Source organism: Clinocottus analis, unplaced genomic scaffold (genome assembly GCF_023055335.1).
Source record: "Clinocottus analis isolate CAN_PGR_092001 unplaced genomic scaffold, fCliAna1.0.p SCAF_1, whole genome shotgun sequence".
Taxonomy (NCBI): Eukaryota; Metazoa; Chordata; class Actinopteri; order Perciformes; family Cottidae; genus Clinocottus; species Clinocottus analis.
The window spans coordinates 17,765,535-17,787,943 of record NW_027175820.1 but is presented as its reverse complement, the minus strand read 5'-3'; the positions used below and the strand labels follow the sequence as shown (position 1 = coordinate 17,787,943).

Sequence of the window (22,409 nt, the reverse complement as noted above, 5' to 3'; positions counted from 1 at the left end):
AGGATGAAGTCAGGTGGAAAGCACGAGCCCCTTACTGCCTGTATTGCAGTAAAAACATTCTCATTTTAATACGTCACTATATATATATATATATATATATATATATATATATATATATATATATATATATATATATATATATATATATATATATATATATATATCTCTTGAAACTAGTCTTGCTTCAAGAAAAACGCCTGAAACATTGAGGGGCAAGTCAAATGACCTCACACCATTTATATAATAAGTAAACATGAAATAAAATGACTTACAACTGTTCAGAAATGTTTGCACTGGGCTGCTTCAATCTAGTATCATGAATGAGGCAACTTTGATATGGAATTTAAAATGACACCGCATGTCTTTAAATCTATAAAAATGGAAAAGAAAACACTGCCTTGAGCAATGTTTGACAACATGTGTCAAAAACATAAGTGAATAAACTTACATATTTGCTACCTCTTACATATTTCCATTAAAATGGCTGACACTGACACTGGTTTTAACAACCTCAAAAAGAAAACATTAGGGCAATTTTGTTGCAAAGAAAAGCTTTTCATACAAAACAATCTGATGAAGGGGATAGCCGATGCTATGAAGAAGCCTGAGAGACGTCATAGTGTATGATTAGCTGTTTGATGTAGGACAGTTTCTCGTGGAGATATTCACAGCGTTTCTTCTCTTCTCGGTAATGTGGGAACTTCTATGGAGAGGAGAAAGAGAGAGAGAGAGAATTTAAAAAAAATGCAGGGCAATTGCAGAATATATGAATACAATTGTCTTGTTTGAAAAGCATTTTAAACAAGAGCCCATCTTGTGATGCAATCACAACCAGCTGCAATGTCGAATTGGAGCAGAGGGGTCAAGAAGGGGCCTTACAGCCCCTTTTCCCCCCACTTAATACCCCGCCCAGCCACCTTTCTCGGTCCACACTCATCTGCTAATCTGGCCTTCATTTTGATCCGACTTAGTCTCTACTGAACTTCATGATTTCATGTGATTGTGCGCAGAATCCCACACGATGGCACAGATGACAACGTATACAACTTAATAAATCTTCTTGCTCGGGGTCTCGTTTCCTTAAGCAGTTCATAGTTCACGTCTCTGAAGATGTGTTCCAGCACTGAAGCTACTGCATAAAACAACTAAATAACTTGAACCATTTACAAGTTTGACCTACCTTTCGATACTTGTTGTACTTTTCTAGTATTTGGTCTTCCATTATCTAAAATGATACAAAACACAATTGTCTTATTTACAAGCATAATATTAATTTCACTGCATAAAATAATACAATTGAAATGACTGCCTGCATGTCATGTATCAGATCAAATATGGTTGTAAATATGTACCTTATATTCTTGAGTGCCAGGGGGCAAGCTTTTGATCTTGGATCCTAGCTGAACAAACATGTGAGTTATGGTGGCGATCCGGGAGTGGAGGTCTTTGTATTCATCATACTCTGCGCAGAAATCCTCCTGGTACCTCCCACGTTGCTCCAAACTCATGATGGCACCATATGTTCTACAACAAGACACACAATAAATACAACAATACTTTTTTCCCTTCTGAAAGAGGCCATTCCCTCAAATGTTCTATTTATGTAGTACCACTTTAAAACACAAGATGGCAGCATACATATGTGGTGTGCACGCCAAGTGCCATACTATTTAGTTTGCCAGAAGATTCAGTATGTCTCTATACATATTTAATATATAGTTTAAAATAAAAAAATTAAATCTGCATCCTATCTTTTAACAAGACCAATCACTGTAAGCTCTGGAAAGTACATAATATTGTATAACAAACAGTGAAAGATGGAATGATTAGGATTGTTACTATGCATGGTGAGTACCACAACATTATTTTAAAACATGTTTACACTCACAGCAGATATTCCGGCTTTTCCTCAGAGGACACAGCATTTGTAATGTCGGGATCTGGAATAAAAGCACAGAATAACGAAAATGTCATTAGCTAAGTTGGGTCATTACAGCCGGACAATGACAATTTGTCATTGTCTGAATGTTAAGCAACATATTTTTGTTTTGCAAAACGCAGCATTAGAGTGTGTGTGTGTGTGTGTGTGTGTGTGTGTGTGTGTGTGTGTGTGTGTGTGTGTGTGTGTCACTGCCTCTGTGCACCCTAGCTAAGAGCTTGTAGGTATCAGGAGACCCATCAGCTTAGAGACGCAAAGCACTGCTCGGGCTGTTGTTGAGTCAATCAGCCACATAGCATACCGAGGACCCAAGAGAATGGACTTAAGGGAGCCAGCAAAGTCATGCTTATGAGATTATGCTGTAGAAATTAACTAGTGGGCCCTGTCAGACAAACGGTCACTCAGAGAGAGTCCCATCACAACTGGTCATCAGCTCACAGTCTGTGTGGTTAACATGCCATTTTGTCGGCAAGTATAGAGCAGAGACAACAGTGTTTTGGAGCTGATTTAATATTCAGACAAAAATAGTCAATTAAGGCAATTAAGTGATAGCTCCAAACTTTCTCCAAGTCCGACAGCCACACGGAAGTAAAAACGGAGGAAAGAGTTGAACACTAAATATAAAATTGGGTTTAAATCCGTCAACAATCCTCTTCATCACTGTGTTGGCTTTCAGGACGTGGTCAAACGGTAATGCATGCTACTATCAGTCACAAGTACAGTCTGCGTGAATATGAATACGTGAATAAATAATAGGGCTTACTGTCAAGTTTGTCCAGGCTCTGCTTGAGATCAGGACTCGTCTCTAACCATTCACTGCTCTTGTTGTCTTTTAACCTCTCCCGCTCCTTATCCTTGTGCTTTTTAGATTTCTTCTTCCTGTGCTGGCTGTTGGCGAGCTGCTGGCCAGCGCAGTCAGAGTCCCTCTGCGGTGGCTGCGGGCTGCTTACTTTGGGTTCTTGATCTCCGCTTTCTGAGACAGGTGTGTCAGAGGTGCTAGACAGTTTGTGCATTACCGGAAAGCCATTGTGGCCCTCTGGTAAGCCGTTTTGGTTTCCAGTATGGTTACTTGTCCGTTGAAACTCAGTCTTTGTATGGAAACCGGGGTTGAGCATAGGAGCTGCAATGACGTGTCCTTTGTTGTTCAACAGTCCGTTTACTGGGGGCTGCTGTTGTAACTTCTGGTCCACAGATCTTTGTCTCTTTACAATTAGCCTTTCCAGTGAGTCAAAAGGCACGGGACGTTTCTATGAGGATAAAAAATATAATATATAATTTTCTTACAAAAAACACAAACAACCTAGCTTAGGGAGCTGATGTCAAACTACGTACACAATACCATTCACAGCCTTTACTACTTGACTTCACCTGTATGGTGTAAAAGTCATCAGTCACCAAAATCCAACAAGCCAAAGACAATTCTTTGATAAATAGATAAATAAACACACACAAACGCATAGAATACTTAAATTACAAACCGTCTAATGAAAAACAGTGTTTTGATGATCTGTTTTTAACTTAACTCTATTAGTCTGACAATTACATGGCTACACAAATCAATAATGTGTCAGTACGTAAGACCAAATGAAGGAAAGCTTTGGTGTGTAAAGCCAAGGTGAGGGAGGGAGGTGGTCAGAGAGAGACTTCTCCATCATTTCTATTGTGTGCTTTTGATACGATGGTTTCTGTAGAAGGACAATACATTCGTTTGAACAAATATGAACAAACAGATCGGTCACTTTCACACGTTTAAAGTTAAAGAATATGATGGCCATTTACCACTGCAGGGTTTTTTGCTGTGCTGTGCTGTAGTGTTGTATCCTCTGAGGTCTTCGGCATTGACACATTTGCTGTAAAGTTCCTTGATTGGTGGCCGATGAGTGGCTGCAACTTCCTGTTAAACAGAAAGAAAGACAATTCACATGTCAGATAAAATTTTTTATCAAAGATTCAACTTCAACTTGTGTCACTCATTTACACCACTGCAACAGTTTCTTATTGTTGATTAGCACAGAGGCAGCGAAGAAGATGCGGGGAAGAGAAGAAAAGATGACAAATAACTGGGGCCACTGCTTGCTTAGAGCTGTGAGATACTATTGTTTGTATGTCTAATTAGCACTTCGGTAACAACAATAGACACAAACACCTCAGAGATATATTGTAAAGTAAAGACCCACTTGTATGTCCACCCTATAGGCTGTATAGTGTAAGGTAGATTTAATTACAATATATACATGTCTGTTTGGTTGGGCTTGTGCCTGTGACCCACCTGGCCAGCAGCCTGTTGATCTGCTGCCTCTCCTCCTCGCTGTAGCCCGGCCAGTCCCGCTGCACATGCTTGTAGAAGTCATCCCTCAGCAGGTAGCTGCTGTCTTTGGGATTCACTTTTGCCACCTGAAATAAAATACCCAATATGATGTTACTTAAAACTCCCATGAAAGCCTTTCATTTCTTTTTGGAATTTAATAAAAAAATTAAATTAAAAAAAAGGCAAAACATATTGCTTTGATTTTATCTTAGATTATCCTAGGATTCATAGCAAATGACCAGTGATCTCTCCGAATCCCACCCATGATGAAAAAGTTTGCATAGGCCACTCACACTTGTAATATTTCGGTGTGTATTTTGTCAACCGCCACGTTTGGGCTAGTTCCAAACTTGTGTTATCAGGATGAATCAACCACCACATTTATAGAAACTGTGGTCCTTTTTTTTTTCTACGAGGAACAATTTTGTGTTAGTGTGGACAAAAGCGATAATTTGCAAGCACCAGAATCCCTCTTGAAAACCATCATTTTTTGGCAGCATGATCTGAAAGTCGGACCCGGTAAGTCCTGGTGCTCCGGTTCCTCCCTTCCCTCCAGTGGGCCCTGGAATATGGCCCTTATTTGTAAAAAGTGAGTGAAATATTAATACTGTCACTAACTTGGAGTCCTGGACGTGCTGAAAGTGGCACATTCAACATTCCTGAAAAGCAAAACCCCTTTTCTCAGATTCTGTTCCAAACTTAGAGTCTCAGGCTTTAACCTCCTCTGTAATCTCATCAGACTGACTTTCTCTGAGGACATTTATCTTTCTGGGGCCGCCTGACAGAGCGGCCCGCCCCACTGCAAACACAATCTCTGCAGAGACAATTACAGCATCGACCTAATTACACACATGCACGGACACGAAAACCACATGCAGGCACACACACACATCAACAAGCACAAGGGCAGTAAATACGCAGACAGAAACCGAGACGGAGACAAACACATTTAAGAATTAAACAAAAATGTATACAGGAAAGTCACAAAAAGTAAACATTTAGATCTCAAGTTCAATTGAAGCACAGCTGGCAAACTTTAACACTCATTTTCTTTTTTTTTTAATTGAAAGGCTGTTCTTAATGGTGTTAAAAGCATTTTACAATGTGTTAATGGCTGGCTGTAAAACTGTACTATTTATATACATCATGTGCGTCTGCAGTGAAAATGTTTCGGTCAACACAAGGCAACAGTGTCCACAATGTTTTTGAAGACGTGTACATGACTGTTTGAATTCTACACGACATGTAAATGTACAACACAGTACAGTACAATGTGTTTATATATTGGGCACAAGTTATTTCTGCATACCTCCTCCAGTGTAGCACCCAGCTCGGCCTTGTCCTTTGGGCCGGCTCTTTCTCTCTCCAGCCACAGCAGCAGCTCTGGTTTCCTGTAGGGTTTGAGAGCTAAGAGGTGGATGATGCGCTCCCTCAAAGGCTTCTGGGTCGGCGTGGCCATGCCGCTGTTCTTCTTGTTATTGGTGGACTGCTTATAGAAGCTGCTGTCTGATGCAGACAGAGGGGCGGGCCTCTTGTGGACCTTGACACATTTAGCTGAATACAAAAGAGATAGAGAGAACACGATGTATAAGTTAAATTCAGTCATACCGTGAAATTCTTAAGTTGTATTTGTATCGCATTGCCCCCAAAACAGTTTATAACTATTTCCCTTTTACAACCAAAACCATTCTTTGAGTTCAAATGTGTCATCTAATCTTAGGAATTTCCTGACATTCAGCGAGTTAAACTCAAGGTAATTAGAAGTGATTTGTAAGCTCTGAACAAAGAAACTCTACAACATGACTTCAGTGAAATGTGTCATGCAAGCTTTAAAAAATAAATAAATATATATATATATATTTAAAACAAAAGCAGACAAGAGTTAAAGACAACCAGATCTCTCTCTCTCCCTCTCTTTTTCTCCCTCCATCTCCCTCTCTCTCCCCCTCTCTCCCTCTCAGGTTAATCTGCATTTCTAGGTCAGAATGGGGCAAAGTTACAGGAAAAGAACGCCTTCCTTTCAACCACAAAAGTATGTCCTGCCAAGAGCTAGCAACACTGTGCAAGACCATTACGCTACTAGCAGCCATTAATCCTGATAGAAATAGACAGAAGTATGTGCTAATTATGGTGTATGAAGCATCCAATACTTGCTGTATAGGTTTTGGCATGGCTGATGATATGCAGCCATGCCAAAACTGAATGCAAATGAACTGAAATGCAAATGTAGGGTACAGTAATTAAATGCTTCCCTACGGCCATATATGTTGTCATTTTTGCCTGATGTTACACAATCGACAGTCTAAATTTGGTCTCAACCACCCAGAGTCAATGGCAAAGGTTGGGTCAGAGAAAAAAAGAGAAAGGAGGAAGGAAAGTAGCTTCCCAGTTCATGTTTCTTCTCATAATATTAATATGTTAGAAGGTATAATTAAGGTATAGGACACAGCAACATGTTTTTCAAATGCTGCATTAATGTGAATTTCTGCTATTCAGTTTAGTGGCAAACCTCTAGGTACATTTTTAACAAGAGGCTTGTACAACAATTTGCATTAACAGTGAGACAGGTCTACCCAAGACTTAAGTTGTTGCAAAATAAATAAACTAGTTACAGCCCTATGGAGCTAATGTTTAATCTTTGCTGGCCAAATTTTAGAGATGCAACACCCGTCAAACTACAAACTACAAACATCAAACCTCACTTGGAATCTTTGAATTGGCCTTTTGCCTCCGAAATGATGGTTAAAAACAGATGCTAACTTTTACCACTACAAAACTCTTTTCAAAGCCAGATGTAGAGATGAGACTAAATAAGACTTAACAACCTGACAAAAAAAGCCAAACATTTTACAAAATAAATTAAACAGAGGAGAGCTAGCTTTTAGTCTTATTTCTATGACCTAAAATGCAGCCTGCACATCTGGTTTCATTACACATCAAAATAGGAAAATATCTGGTTTCCAGTTTTAAGCAATGAACACAACATTATTTTCTCATGTGAGGCACATATTCCTATTGCTTTTATTGGTGCTATTATATTTCTATTTTTGTTTTTTATGACATCACTGAATCCACATTCAATTTGCTGATCCTTCTCTAAGCTTGAAGCTGTTTGGCTTCTCCCCTATGATACCTGCAGATGTATCACCCTATGAGCCTCTGGTCTATTCTTACGTGGATGTGTGGCTCCGGGTTTGATCTCAATAGCTGAGCGGCTCCAGCTGTCCTTCTCCACCTGAGACATCCTCTCACGGGTCATCTGGTAGGAGTCGTCGGTGGCGCACACTGTGATCTTGTCCTGGATGATGCCTTGACCTTCCAGCTGCTCGCGGCCGTCACTGCAACATAAAAACAAAGAGCCATTGAACCGCAGGGCTTTCTGATCGCTGTACAGTAAACACTGTAAAGGCCTATAAGCTATCTTAGAGCAGCATACCAACATGGACGCCATGCAGAATAAAGTGGCTTTGTGGTGAGAGCTGGCTCACAGAGGTCTATGGTTACTGTATGTTATGTCACACACTAGATATAGCTCTGCAGTCCGCTGCATGTGAGAAAGCCACGTATCCTGGTTCAAAGCAGGATAGAGCCTGTGGAAAACCGCCAGGATTAGTTTGGCTCCTGCAAGCACACTTGCAAAACAAGGATTGTCTTGGACAAAAAACATAAAACGAGACACAAAACGAGTTTAATCCATGAACCTGGTCTGCATTAATTCAGATAATAAATCAAAGACTTACTATGATGCAAGTTATTTTCTTCCATGTTTGAAAAACAAGAGTTTTTTTCCCCTTCATCCCATATTTACAAGAATAAACAGGACCGACCAGTGATGATTTCTCCTTTTTATTTTCTCTAAATATCAAAACTAATGTGAGGGCAGAGCGAGCGGGATCTTGCCCTCACGCTGTTACGCTGTTTGTTTTGGCTCCAGATGCTGACTGGAGCCACAGCTTTGAGTTCAGCCACAGTTAGCCATCTGGCAGCAGGAGGCAGCAGCAGAGCACAACTCTCAGTTTCCAGGCATATCCACTCCATAAACAAGGCATCACAGGTCTCCGTAATGAGAGGGTCAGCCCAGAAATATACAGGAAATTTAAATTGCCCCATTCTGTGTACAGCAAGCAGTGAGCTAACTGTCTCTGTTGATGCCCTCAGAGACGTGGGCACAGAGAGCGGAAAGACTGACAGCTTATGAGGATGACAACAAGGTACCGTCATGCACATCCGTTCTAACACAGACATCTACAATTGTTGTGACAGATAGATCTGGATCATTATCTAATTAAGCTTTGTTTAATTAATTGTTCACAGAAAACATTTGCCCTTTGCAAATATATGTTGGTGCAGGATCATGAATCAGGGTAAAAGTAGAGTAACGTTTTAAAGATTAAATAGTGTTTGATTTACACTTTAATGCATGGACATACAGTAGGTGAAACAACAACTTTCAGTTGATTTACTCCATACCTCGAAACATATTGATGGATGCAGTCAAAGCTTGCTTGAGGTTGGTCTTTGCTGTCGCTGGATAAGTAGAAGGAAAAGACGCGAAGAGCAGTTGGTGACTCTGGTGTGGGAGCTGGGATCTTGATGTACTACGCAGAGGAACAGAAAAAAAATCAAGTTTTTACTGGAAAAAATGTCCAGGCAGATGATTGGCAAAATGTTGCACAAGCAAACAAACAAAAAACACACACAACAAAGTTTCCTGAGTGCCAGTTCTCCCTTTGTTTTCATCAGGCTTTTGTCTGTATGAACAGGTTATTTGTATGCGTTCATAATAACACACGACTGAAGAAAATAATACTTGCCAGTTATGTTTTCTTAAGACCTCTCAAGTTCATGCATCTTTCGTTATCTTTCAAACTGTCAACTTTCTGTTGGGAAAAGCAATCATCCACTCAGCAGAATTTTAGAGACAAACTTTGCTGCCAAATTCATTGTAGCCAAGAGCGCAAGGCCATCCAAACACAAGGTTTACGCAATCAACAAAAATCCCTCATCTTGTTTTTCTTCTTACACTTTAACAGCCCACTGCAAAGACTAGACACTGACAAATGTAGGTAAAAGCTCCTAAATACATAGTTCATCATAAAATTACACTACATCCAAAAGCCTGCTATTACCTATTAGATGTTGCACTGTTAAATGGAGCAAAGGGACATACCAGAAGATCAGCTAAAAAAAAAGGTGACATGGTCATTGAACTTTAACCAATTCATCTTCTTGGGAGCATGAACGTACTCAAATGTAATGGCAGTTAGTCCAGTAGATTATGGGATAGATCGTGTGCTGATGTTATTTTTTTTACACATGAAAAAAGTGAATTAGTTTCCAAAAACAAAAGGATTCATCCTCTGGGGAGCACCGATGTGCTCTGCAAAACGTATGACAATGTAACGAGTTCACCAAAACGTGCATGTCCTTCTACTGATGCATGCACATGTCCACAGAAAGATTCATGAGCATTATGACACAAAACCAAGTACACAACGATATGTTGGGAAAAGTGTGCTGAATCCAGACGACGTGCATGAGAGTCTTCCTTCACATATCAGAAGAAAGGACACACATGATCTGATAATCGCTACTAAGAGACAAGCTGCAAGATAATGAGAGCTGGTAAACATGTAGTACAGCAGTTGGACTACAAATTACTTTGTCATGTTTCCAAACTGATCATCCATTGTAAACAATGACATCAAATGCCATATATGCCTTTGAGAAATACTAATGGCAATCCACCACTTACTCATTTGCACATGCAAGTCTGCGTTGAGATGTGATGAAAACAAGATGTGCAACACGCAACACACACACACACACTTTGTGCCGCTCTGTAACTTTAAATAAATCTCCTTGGGTAAACAGTGTTTTTAAGAGTCCGCTCCACTGAGGCGTCCATGAGATCTCCTGGCAGACTCAGTGGAGCGCAGCAGAGCCAAGGCTGCAACCTCCAGGGCAGGCAAATGCACACACACACACACACACACACACACACACACACACACACACACACACACACACACACACACACACACACACACACACACACACACACACACACACACACACACACACACACACACACACACACACACACACACACACACACACACACACTTATATATAATAACAGATCAGAAAAAATGAGGATCAGAAAAAGAAAGAAAAAAGAATCCACACTTATTTGACCACTGAGAAAGATGTAATTGTATGTTTGTGAGAGCAGAATTTGGAAATACTTCTCTACTTCACTGGTATTTTCATTTAGCTCTATGGGAACTGTTCAGCACTACAATACGGAGGCAGTACAGGAGTTTTAGGGGGCACAGAAATGGCTACAGAGAGATACTACAGTAAATATAGCAAGTTAAATCTTAGAGAGAATGACCTGTGTGCAGAGGAGATCAACACTGTCATCACAAGTATTCTTCACTGCCTGATAACTCCGTCGGCGAGGTCAGCAGTTATTCCGCAATCCCATTATTCACGCTGCAGGCAGCTGTGCCATCCTTTTCTGGGGGGGGTGGGAAGTAGCTTTAAGCGTAAAGTTATCCTGCGGGATTTCCTTTACTTTCTATGTCTGCGTCCCTCACACGAGGCCAACCCACTCAGTCAACCGTGTCCACCCGTGTGTGTGACACTGGCATCCGCATAAGCTCCAGGGGCGGACAGTGTGAGCTCAAATTTATGGAATACAGTTTACAGTGTGCTTGAATAGAGAACCGTGACTTGAGTTAGCGACTAACTGGTGAACAAAGCAGAGCATTTACCAACTTAGGACAGAAACTAATTATTTGTGTAACATTCAAATGAACATAAACATTATACCAAAAATAATGCTTACGTTTCTCCTTGACCAGTGGATGTGTGACGAGGCAAAGGTTTGCTCGCGTGTTTGCCATATCCAATCAAATATTTTAATACTTATAGCTTATTCTTGCTGCCCCAAAAGAGCAGGTTTCAGGACAACATACATTCAAATGATCCTCATACTTTTTTCTTTTTTTTACCAATGTAGCAAAAATTCACATGCTGCTTTACAGATGTTCAATTCAATTTAGTTTATTTTGTAAAGCCAAAATCACAAATACAAAATTTGCCTCGGAGGGCTTTACAATCTGTACACATCCCTGTCCCAGGACCACACATCGGATCAGGAAAAACTCCCCCAAATAAAGATAGTTAAAACCCTTTGACAGGGAGAAAAGGGAAGAAACTTTCATAGAGGAGGATCCCTCTCCCCAGATGGACAGATGCAATAGATGTCATGTAACCACAATGACCAACGCAACAGGGTTACAACACATTACATGAATATGACAGAAATTATTCATATAATTAGTAGATTCATAGGCAATTAAAGTGTATTTTAAAATATGTAATGTTTAATTTTATTTGGTGCAAATAATCCGTTAAACTGGTTAGAATTATGTATTTTAAAAGGCTGTGCACTCAATCTGAACTAATAATTTAGCTAATGCTGTGCAGCCCACATTCAGCAGGGTGGTCCTTTGCTCTTGCGTTGTCCTTAAAAGTCCCGTAAGATGTTTTGATGTAAGTGTGCAACAAAGCAACAGAAACGGTGACTCTCCTCTCTTATCAGCGCGCTGCACATGTCTTTACACGCAGACTCTCACCACAGGAATTCATACTCACCCTACAGCTAAACTCTGAAAGATGCAGACCAGCTTGTTTGTAGCATGTGTGACATTACTTATGATCGAATGAGTTGGAGATTATGTAATATTTGCCTGTGTATCCCATCAATGACACGCAGTTAAAGCTTGAAGGCTATTGTCTCATTGTTTGTAACAGACGGAGGTCAGAAAACATGCTGTAAACACAGTGGAGAGCTAGTCGAAGGGTTTATTTCTCACCATGAGAGTGTTTTGTTAGAATTTTACAAGATGATAAAAGGTACTTAATGACCACTTGGCTATTCTCATTAACTAAATAGTAATGTTGTTTAAAGCCTTGTTATTTCAACATCCAACACAGACAGACACACAGACAGTGACTGGCTCCACTCATTTTACCGGGGATGCATTGAATGTGACATGTCTGTATTTGGGGTAGCCAAATATCCAAGCATTTTTGCACCAGCAACAGGGAACAATTGCAGAGGTGAAAACACACAACTGAAAGTTTAAAAATACTACTACTGTTGTCGACTCACAGAATGTCATTTTCTTATAAGATTAGCCAATGAATCAATTAGCCGATCAACAAGAAAATAAATACTAAACTACCTTCAAAATCAATCAACAAAGTTGCTCAAAATACTACATGTGATGTTAAAAGGTGTCGCTCGTAGTGACTAACCAGCTAAACTAAGAGAGTGAACTTTAGAAACATTAGCAGGTTAACGTTGTCATTGTTGGCATGTTATCACGTGCCTGTGAGGCACAACCTCACAGGCGGATTGAGACTCTTTTGCAGTTCAGGCTCACTGCTCTAATCAATGTTTTTGTTGTTTTAAGCTAAAAAGCTACTGTAAGCTAGTCAGCGAGCAGATACACAGATACAATTAGCGATTAACTTGTGAACATAGTGGAGCATTTACTAGCCAAAATGTAGAGACCAAAAACAAAGCAGACAAACTGACATTTGTCTCCAAATGAATGTGAATGTTGCTCGATGTGTAAGCCTACTCTTTGCCAACAGGTTTGCCATACGTTAAAGTGTATACAACTTACTTTGCTGCGGTCATTTATGAAGCAAACATACCAAACCGTCACTCACTCCAGCTTTTGAAATGGCCCTCTTTAAGCTTTATGTATTTTTTAACTAAACATATCAATGTTTTGGATTGTTCAGCTCTTATCTCCCTAAAAATTTTTTTAAAAAAAGAGGCCAGACAGTGCTAAGGTCGATGTCTACTTAGCTGTTGTACTGAGAAAGTACAATTCCCTTAATAAAAAAAGTTCACAGTCTACCTAGTAAATGCTGCTTATGGGGATTCCTTGAAACAGCCCAGACAGATGGTGAAGAGCCTTGTTGCTTATTTTGAATTCCACTTCCAGTGAAATTCAACTTTCAAGTGTGATTAGCATTGACTGGGAGTTATTGGTGCGTTAAAAGGTTAAGTATGGCGGAGTGCCAATGGAGCCAATCTGTAAGATGTAGGAAGTTTTCGTCAGAGAGGGGCACCAGGGAGTTCACACATCCATATTTGAGGATGCCTGGAAGAGCTGCAGATGAAAAGCACTTCTAGGGTAAAAATTAAGTGTTTTACATAAGTCTCAAATTAATGTTTGATACAAAGTCTCTGCAACTCAGTCAGTGTGGAAGCTCATCCTCCAATCGTCGTTTCACAGTAACAACAATTAATAATGTATGTGCTCACTGAATTGTGCCGTGTGCCATCACAGGATTTCAGCTGTTACAAATGCCCAGTCATGCATCGCACCCTGGAGCGTTTGCTGGCATTAATCCAGTGGTGGCTGCTCGTATGACCTCTGCGGGCAGACTATAAGACCCCCGCTAAGCAAACTACAACAAGCACTCTCGTTCCCAGACGCTGGGGCCCGCATCAATGCCTGGTGCATTCTCCTGAGAGGCACACATGGCAATTCAAACACAGAGAGGCGCTCTCACAAAAGGACTTAAAGAGTTCAACTGACCATGAATAATGAAATATTTATTGTCTTTCTTTCAAGCTAAATATTCAGGGAATCTGTGGCTTGCTGCGGATCTTTGCGATTCTTGAATGAAGCAAAAGAAAACTGAAGCTACAGAACAGGCACTAATGAAGTTACCAAGATGGAAAAAAAAAAACTCTTGCTAGGAAGGGTCCAGGCATTAGAAGGGAATATAAATAGTGCCCTACACTTGGGAGTGACTTACGACCTTAGCAATTCTCAGTGACCCAGAAAGGCCAAAAGGCAAACCTAGAAAAGTGTGTTCCAACATACAATGCATGTGTTGAACCCAAATCAAGGCCCCTGGTGCCAACTAACTTCTCATATTCACCGCCAGACAAGCCAGTCTTAACCCAAAACCTGCCTCTGTCACTCCACATTTCCCCATTCTCATTGTAATTACCAAAGCTCGGACAGTCTCCCCCCTGGTTGATCTGTCTTCATTATTTCCTCTTCTGCCTTCGTCACCAGAAAATTTCAAAACTTTCCCCATTTTTGTTCTGTGCCATCAATCTCTCTCGAAGGCATTACTCTTGGCGTATGCCTTTGTGTCCATCTGTTTTCTCCCTCTGCAAGCTCCACTTTTTTTGCTTGAATTCAGCTGTTTAGTTGTTTCTGAGTGTCTGCTCTAAAATTCTAAAACTTGAAAGCAGTCCGTCAAAGGAAAATTATCCGAAGGCTTATTCTTTATGCACATACAAATTCAAGCAAATCAAATGAGATGGAATGAGATGTTACCGTTTCATGTGTGTGACCAAGCTTGCAGGAGGGAGATGTCAATCAACCACTCCAATCCACCACATTAAGTTAAGTCTATATTGAACTGAACAGGACACTACCTCCATTTCACACACATAAGTCAGCAAACATGCATTACCTTGGGCCTCCAACAATTTTTGGTCATGCTTAATTAATCATGTGGGAAAAGAGGAACAAATGTGTCAAAATCTAAACTTTTCACCCCACCAGCTTATGTAAGAGAAAGCAGCAGCAGCAGTTTCAGGTTTGGTATGTTGTTACCTGCAGTTCTGAATAGAACCTCTTTGCATAAACCAGAAATACTAGTATGTACAATGCCATCTGTGATTGTGGGTTTTTACACTTCATTCTGCAATTGTGTGTCTGCATGTGGGTGTGCGTCTGTGCATTTCTAAAATATGTCCGTGGTATTCATGTCCCTGCACATGTACACAACATATGGACTCTTTTTGAAGATAAAGACAATTCAAGCCTCAAGTTTATCTTGGTTTTATTAAGCTTTGTCACAGCAAAAGCACAGCATACAAAAAGAGAATAGATGGAAACTCCAGACCATTACTAGCAACTACTTTTCATCTTCCTCACTCTGACCTCTGTGACGACCAATAAAAACACTAGAAAGTAACTTAAACATACCACAAGTTACAACTTACAAACAATCTCTAAATTGGGTCATCTTATAACCACAGGGTTGGCGGTTTGATCCCTGGCTCCTACTGTCCGCATGTCAAAGTGTCCTCGAGCGTAACACTGAACCCTGAGTTCACAGCAGAATTTCAAATTTCATGTTTGTAAGTGCGTATGTGACAATTGAAGTTAGAGTTAATGATTAACTTGCGTGTGGTAATGCCCATTTTTAACACCTTGTTTTGAAAATCGGAGTACTTGACAGTTGCAATAATCAGAGCATTCCCTTAAAAAGGGTCCAATTCTAATTATTAGTTTGCATAAACACAAACTAATGCCTCATTTTGACTTAATTGTACGGCTCAACGCGCGTGGCCGATTATGTCAGGGTAGTTTCTCGTGAAGTCGCTACAAGATCATATGAATTGGCTATGAATCCTACTGATAAGTACCATCTGCAGTAGAAAGCAAAATCAAGAAAACTACTGAATACAGAAAAAATACAGATACTAGTCAGTCTTTACAATTACTTTTAAACGTAATTTCCTATTACATTTATTTGTATTATAATTGTGCCCTTATCAATAGTTGCTCTTTTTTTATTATTATGAAACAATTCAGCAGCTGAAGTCTTGAGACAATGAATGTAGAGACAGTCAGTATGTGTGGCGACAGTATGTTGGAGTCCCAGTTCACTCTTTACCGTCATAAATGTCTCCATATGTTGCAGAACGAGAGTGGCTAATTTTTCTGGCTTTATCAAACTATAAAGTCGATTGAACAAAACCTGTGAGAGACTGTTGTCGGTGCACAGGGCTTATGTTTCCTGCTAGCTTTTGGTTGAATGTGGGGTCTGGGTGTTGATCTCATGCAGACTATTGTTTCCACATCCTCTGCAGCCTGAGTAATGGCCTTCTGAAAACAGGCCGTCTTTTGTTCTGGCCTCCTCGGCTCCAGAGTGGGATGCCATGGCACTGCTTCCCCTTTCTGGTTGATAGGAGGAGAGGGAGGAGGTGCAGGAGGAGGGAGTGAAACCTGTCGCCACCACTGCTGTCTGCTATCAGCAGGAGGCAAGTCACTCTGGCCCCGGTGCTAATGCAAACCGTGTGCGTGTGCGCGCACGTGTGTGTGTGTGTGTGTGTGTGTGTGTGTGTGTGTGTGTGTGTTAATCCAGTGTGAGCAAAGAGAGGCTCAGCTCCAGCTCCTCTCACTGGGGTCTAATCAGCATTACTGCCACTCATAAGGCTGAGGAGGAAGAAAGGCCAAAGTCTAGCCATCAGCCAAAAATCTCCGCCACTGGCTCACAGACACAAACGCATACATACGCTTAGACAGCCAGCCAGCCAGCACCCTCATCCTCACTAAACAAAACTTCTCATCATCTCATCCCAAACAAAAGAGACAAATCGTTCCCAGGGCCACAAGTTGACACATGCCATTTAAGAAGAGTCCCCTCCCCAATGGAGGGCAGCCATACAAAACACAATGTGTGTCTGTGTCTCCGGCCTCCGAGTGGAGGAGCAAGGGACGGGGGGCAGCAGAGAAGGACATACAAAGAGAGAAACTAGACATTTTGCGTGCTTTCGTGTGCGTTTATGATCCCACAGTCAATTAGTCAATGCTTGGAGCTACCCAGTGTCTTCTCCCTAGCTGAGTTCCACATGCTGGCACTTGGTGATTAATGTGGCTGCCTTTAGTGGGAAACAGTGCATGTAATCAAGCCCCAGCCTGTAATCGCCTTCCATTCCTTTTCATTTGCAATTTCACAGAAGGACAGAGCTACTGCCAGAGCTGCAAGCTCCAGTATTTCGGGGAGAGAAGGTTGATCATAAATGAGGACGGGTGGGGGGGGGGGAGGGTGCTGTGCCACAAGCATCCCCCGATACCCGCCCGCCCGCCCCACCTACCCCTACACCACCCCCAGCCCCAATGCCAAAACGATAAGTCTCTGGCAGATGCCACAGGGCCAAACAAATTGTGGGTCAGTGTTTTAGACATAAGCTCCACCTTCTGACGTCACAAGTTAGGTGGGTTCTTCCAGAGATAGCTGTGTTTGCACACATGCAGGACTGTACCATGAAACGTGTGCGTGTGTGTATGTGTGTGTGTGTGTGTGAGAGAGAGAATGGAGGGGGAGGGCAAGTGCCCTTTTATGCCTAATTAGCTCAGTGTCAGAGGACACGTTCCTCAGCTAGTCATGTGCGCTATATCTTTAACCTGCTTAATCGGACAGAGAGCACATCTTTCAAGAGCCGGCACTGCTGGATCTCAGAGAGCCACTTGAACGAGTCTTGAACTCAAACATTCACAAAAATAAATATGTAATCCGGCTGGTATAGAAGATTTTCATTCTTGTTTGTTTCAGAGAAAGTAGCAAGCTATAACCACCAGTGTTTAAAACATCCTAATCACTCGACAATTCCCCCCTTTGTGGGCACACACCGATTAACGAGATCTGAGGGAAAACAACACACACTTATGTGGCATACACAACCTAAACAGTATACTGAAGTGATCACTGAAGTGCACTGGAAGCTCATTTACAATGTGAAAAAAAAGTCTTAATTGCCCTACATTTTATCCATGTGTTAAGTATCTTTATTTTATGTGTCAAGATAATTTATGCATAGAGAAGCTTTTTACAGAGCATTATATTGAAGTAATGTAGATAACAGTCCAATGTCTTTTTTAACGCCTATACTGCGATGGAAGTAAAAGTGTAACCCTCCCCTGTCGCAGATGCCATATTTAAGACGAGACTTCAAACTTTGGTCATGGGTCAATAACTGAATGTTTACAGAGCTCTCCATTTTAGTCTCCACTCCATTAGATCCACAGCATGGAAGTTTATATTATGTTGGGCACAATCAAACCCTTAGGGCAGGCCACAACACATCTGGGCTGACTGTACACGATTCAATTTGGGTGATCCAAAGAGGTTGACAACACACAGCCTGCATTCCCCCGCTCATTGTTATTCAAATCAGAGGAGACAACACACAATCAGAGGGGGACTCTGGGGATCTCAGTATAAACAGTGTAAACACACAAAAATACACTCAAATGCAGACACTCATAGAAAAGCAAGTGCCAACAATTCCTTCTCTCTTTCATACACATGGCGAACCGCAGCCCCCCCCCCCTCCCCCCAAACACACACACACACACACCTTGGGAGATCCACTTCAGCCCTGCCAGGCAAAAGACTACTGCACAATGGACAGAGCAGGCAGGACAGAAAAAGGGAGGTGGGACATGAATAAATCATGCCTTTAGACCACACAGGACACAGCATAAACACACAAATAAAAAAAAAAACTGCCACACCCACAAGCTAACAAACAAATGCAAGCATTTAATGCATAAAAATGCATGCATACATACACAGCATGCAGTAAGTCATTCACACACACATCACTTAGACATACCAGATGTGTGTGCTCTCTCGCTCTCTCTCTTTCAATACACACAAAAAGTGGGACTCCAACCTGGGAATGGGCCAGGAAAATTAGCAGGGTAGAGTTCATGTCATCTGCCGAGCTATTACTGCAGCAAAATTGTGCCAGCGCTACACACACACACACACACACACACACACACACACACACACACACACACACACACACACACACACACACACACACACACACAGATACAAAAACACACATTTGTAAATGTCTGAGTCAGACAGACAGGGAAAGCTAATGCAAACTGAAGTCATGATGCCTCACGCTGTAATCAAAAGCATAATGCTCCTGTAATTACCTCTAAACATTCATGGTAATAACTTTAGCTCTTAGTGCCACATACTGGGAGCGGTTTGTGGAAAAGCAGTGGTGCAAAGATGGACAGTCATGGTGTAAAACCTGTGATGCAGACCTCTGGTCTCCAAACAAGTTTTGATTCAGTATCTAAAACAGCAATGTGTTATATTTGACTAGCTCATGAGTCTCATCCTCGTTGAGAACCATGTCATCGGTGTATTGTTTCTGTTAGTTGGCATTTCACCCAGGACAAAGCTAGTAACTTACTAAAGTAAACTAGATTGATGCGTGTCTATTTAAACATGCTTCATTTTACAGGTATATCAGTTTCTCAGATAAAATGGTCTGAATCCAATCATAAAGCATGTTTGATCTTGAAACAATCTTTGAAGCTGTGGATTGGATTTGCAGCTTTTCTCCTAATTTAATGCCATACATATTCCTGATTCCTGTTGAGGCCTTTGCAGTTGGGATCTACAGCGCCAAAAAAAAAAGAAAAGAAAAAACACAGCAGCTGACCAACTGACCTCTAACCTTCTACACCCCGAGCAGGGAGTGATTCTTAAGCAGACAGTCCTGTGGCCTTTGTGGCAGTTTATGCAGGAACTTGTGTTGAGGCTCTACTGAAACTACCTGGATTAACCCATCAGATCACAATAATAGTGATGATGGACACTCTTTTCAGTTAAGATCAACTTTTAGAATGTACCTCGAAGCATCAAATTCAGCCCAAGTACGAGCAACACACACTCCAAGACCACGCACGCACTTCAGGTTTAATCCAGTCTGTTAACCACACAAGCCCCCTTACAAAACTCACCACCACTCGGCTCCTCTCGTTGTGACAGGAAGGGGGTTGCAACTCTTTCCAACCAGCCCATGCAATTAGAATTGACTTTAAAGTAAAGTATTCCCCAAGGACACAGCTGCTCCTGACTTTAGTCAAAACACACATTCAGGCCAGATACGGCAGATTATGATGCAGTTTCAAGAGCATTGCTGATGCATGAGTGTCTGAGTGTACAACATGTATTGAAGACACACTCATTAAATTGTGTATTTCCCCAAATGAGAACAATATGGTGCACACAAGTTAGCCTCTCCACAGTCACCAGTCTGACCCAGTAACCTGCATGCCTCCTATCTGTTGGGGACGTCCCAGCTATAAGCTCCCATCTGAGCGCTCCCACTAATGCAGTAGACACAGTAGACGTGTGAGTCAACAGCCATGGGTGATAAACGAAAACTTCTTTGAGTTGGTAGAATTAAAGAAATGAGTTAGCATATGCTCTTGTTTGAACTTTATGTTGCGTAATATGTGGTCTTTCTCAGAAAACCATCATTGTAATCAACTGGGTTAAAACTTTGGTGTATGCTGATGAATATCCCTTGGTTTATAAAATCTTAAATTGTTGTTAGGTCGGATTCAACAACATACCACAGTGAACAATGAGCTAAACTTGTAAAAGAGTTTTAAAAAACTTACCCCTTGGTTTCCTTTGAAACAAATGGATGGCTCACTTGGTAAAGAAATCTGAGATGCGAGAAAGACAGAAGCATTTATTGTGACTTAGTTGCACGCATTAACACAGCTCTGTAATCTAAATTAGTCCAGAAAATTACGCTGTGATGTGTTTAAACGTAAGTTACACAATCAATGATGCCTGTGTGCTGTTAATGGTATCCATTGGAGCTAATTATGAGACTAGCATACTTGTCAATTAAATTGGCGGACCGCAGGCTCTCTGCTTTACTTTGAAGCACAAGGAAGGGTTGCTAACAGCTGACGGGCTCCTCTTTCCCGACAGTCACAGGGTTCAGTCGTGTTATGCTACTCAGCAATGTAGCCAATTGATTCAGAGGTGACTGCAAACTAGTTGGAGCGACTCTCATTTATTTATTTATAGTCTACTACAAAAAAAAAAAGAAAAAGAAAAAAAAAAAACTATACATATACACAAAAAGTAAATAAACACAAATGCGACAGTGAGACAACTCGGAAAACACGAAGAAGCTCAGTCGACAACTTTAGCAAGAGTAAAACCATCTCCAAACACACAGGCGCGCGCACAAACAAACATACACGCGCACACACAAACACCCGAGGTGAAGGTACCTTGAGTTTTTGGTAAGCCTCCAGCGCTCTGATGGCCGTGTCCGTGAGCTTGACATGGTACAGCGTCCTGTTGGGGCTGTTTTTGTTATTTTTTCCACAGGAGAGCCCGTAGTGGTGCTCCTGTCTGAGCGAAGCCATCGCTGGCTTTTCTCTCTGCCCTGCAATTAAAGCTGCTTTCCTCTCTCGGCTCAACGCTCTCCCTTCTACGTCACGCGGTGGGCGGAGCCACGGCGACAACGGCACAGCACAGCAGACTGTACACACTGCATCTCTACATGGCATTTACTGCCAAGTAACATCTAAAGAATGTTGTATTTCTTTAAAACAAGACAAAAAAAAAAAAAAACAGCAAGAAATATCTTAATCTGAATTATCTTAATCCGTCTATCTCCATATCTGTTTCTTTGTTTGTCTAATCATTTGGAGGATTATTGTATAGGATTTTAAATCTTCCTTTTTTTCATGTAAGAGCTGCTCCATCATTTTATAATACAAACAATGGGTCAAATTATGATAAAGTATTATGTGAATGGCCTGATGACAAACCCGATTCGTCTGCGCTCTATAAAGCATTTTAGCTTTATTCAAGATCCAAGATATGTCAAGATATTTTGATTGTCATATGTGCAGATAACTGATAGTTACTCTGTACAATAAAAGGCTTATTTTGCTTGGTTCTTCTAACACACAGAATTACAATAAACTTTTGGTAAACTAAATTAAAATAAGGCACATTGTTTTGCTCATTGTTTTGGCTTTTCAACTGTTTTGGTTTCTCTCCCCAATCTCATTCAGTTCATTACCAGCAGCAGGCAGCTGTTTTCAATGAAAAAGGACTAAAAGCCAACAATGCGCTACCTGCCCAGGACCTAATGGCAGGCAGATAAAGTTAATAGCGAGATGATGAACATAATTGAGTGTTAAGCTGCTAAAGAGCCTGGTTGTTTTCTTAGTGAAGATCAAAACAAAGCTAAAGGGAGAGTAGATATTAAACGTACATTTGTCGGGTAGAAAGAAGCTTGTCATTGATTTGAATTTCCTTGTGCAAAACCTGGGAAATACAATATGATGCATGTAAAACATGGTTAGAATTGAGTCACCACATTGGTATCTAATGACGAGTCAACTATGGAGTAATCAAAGAAGCCGATCAACATCTCCAGCAGTGAATGTTAAATGTGCCAATCATAATAATTGTGCAACATTGTGCATTTAATGATAGGCCAACAGTTAATTGGATAATGAT

General features: G+C 41.0%; 1 protein-coding gene across 1 annotated transcript; it reads right to left on the bottom strand.

The window, feature by feature from the left end:
- Positions 1-534: 534 nt before the first annotated feature.
- LOC137783917 (RNA polymerase II elongation factor ELL2-like) lies at positions 535-21,357 on the bottom strand. Its single transcript, XM_068574272.1, has 12 exons — positions 21,164-21,357; positions 20,534-20,581; positions 8,718-8,845; positions 7,422-7,585; positions 5,557-5,801; positions 4,209-4,333; positions 3,719-3,833; positions 2,703-3,186; positions 1,889-1,940; positions 1,353-1,524; positions 1,181-1,225; positions 535-703 (listed from the first exon to the last, which is right to left on the bottom strand). The coding sequence occupies exons 1-12, from the start codon at positions 21,299-21,301 to the stop codon at positions 593-595; spliced, it is 1,827 nt and encodes a 608-aa protein (XP_068430373.1). The 5' UTR covers positions 21,302-21,357; the 3' UTR covers positions 535-592.
- Positions 21,358-22,409: the final 1,052 nt, after the last annotated feature.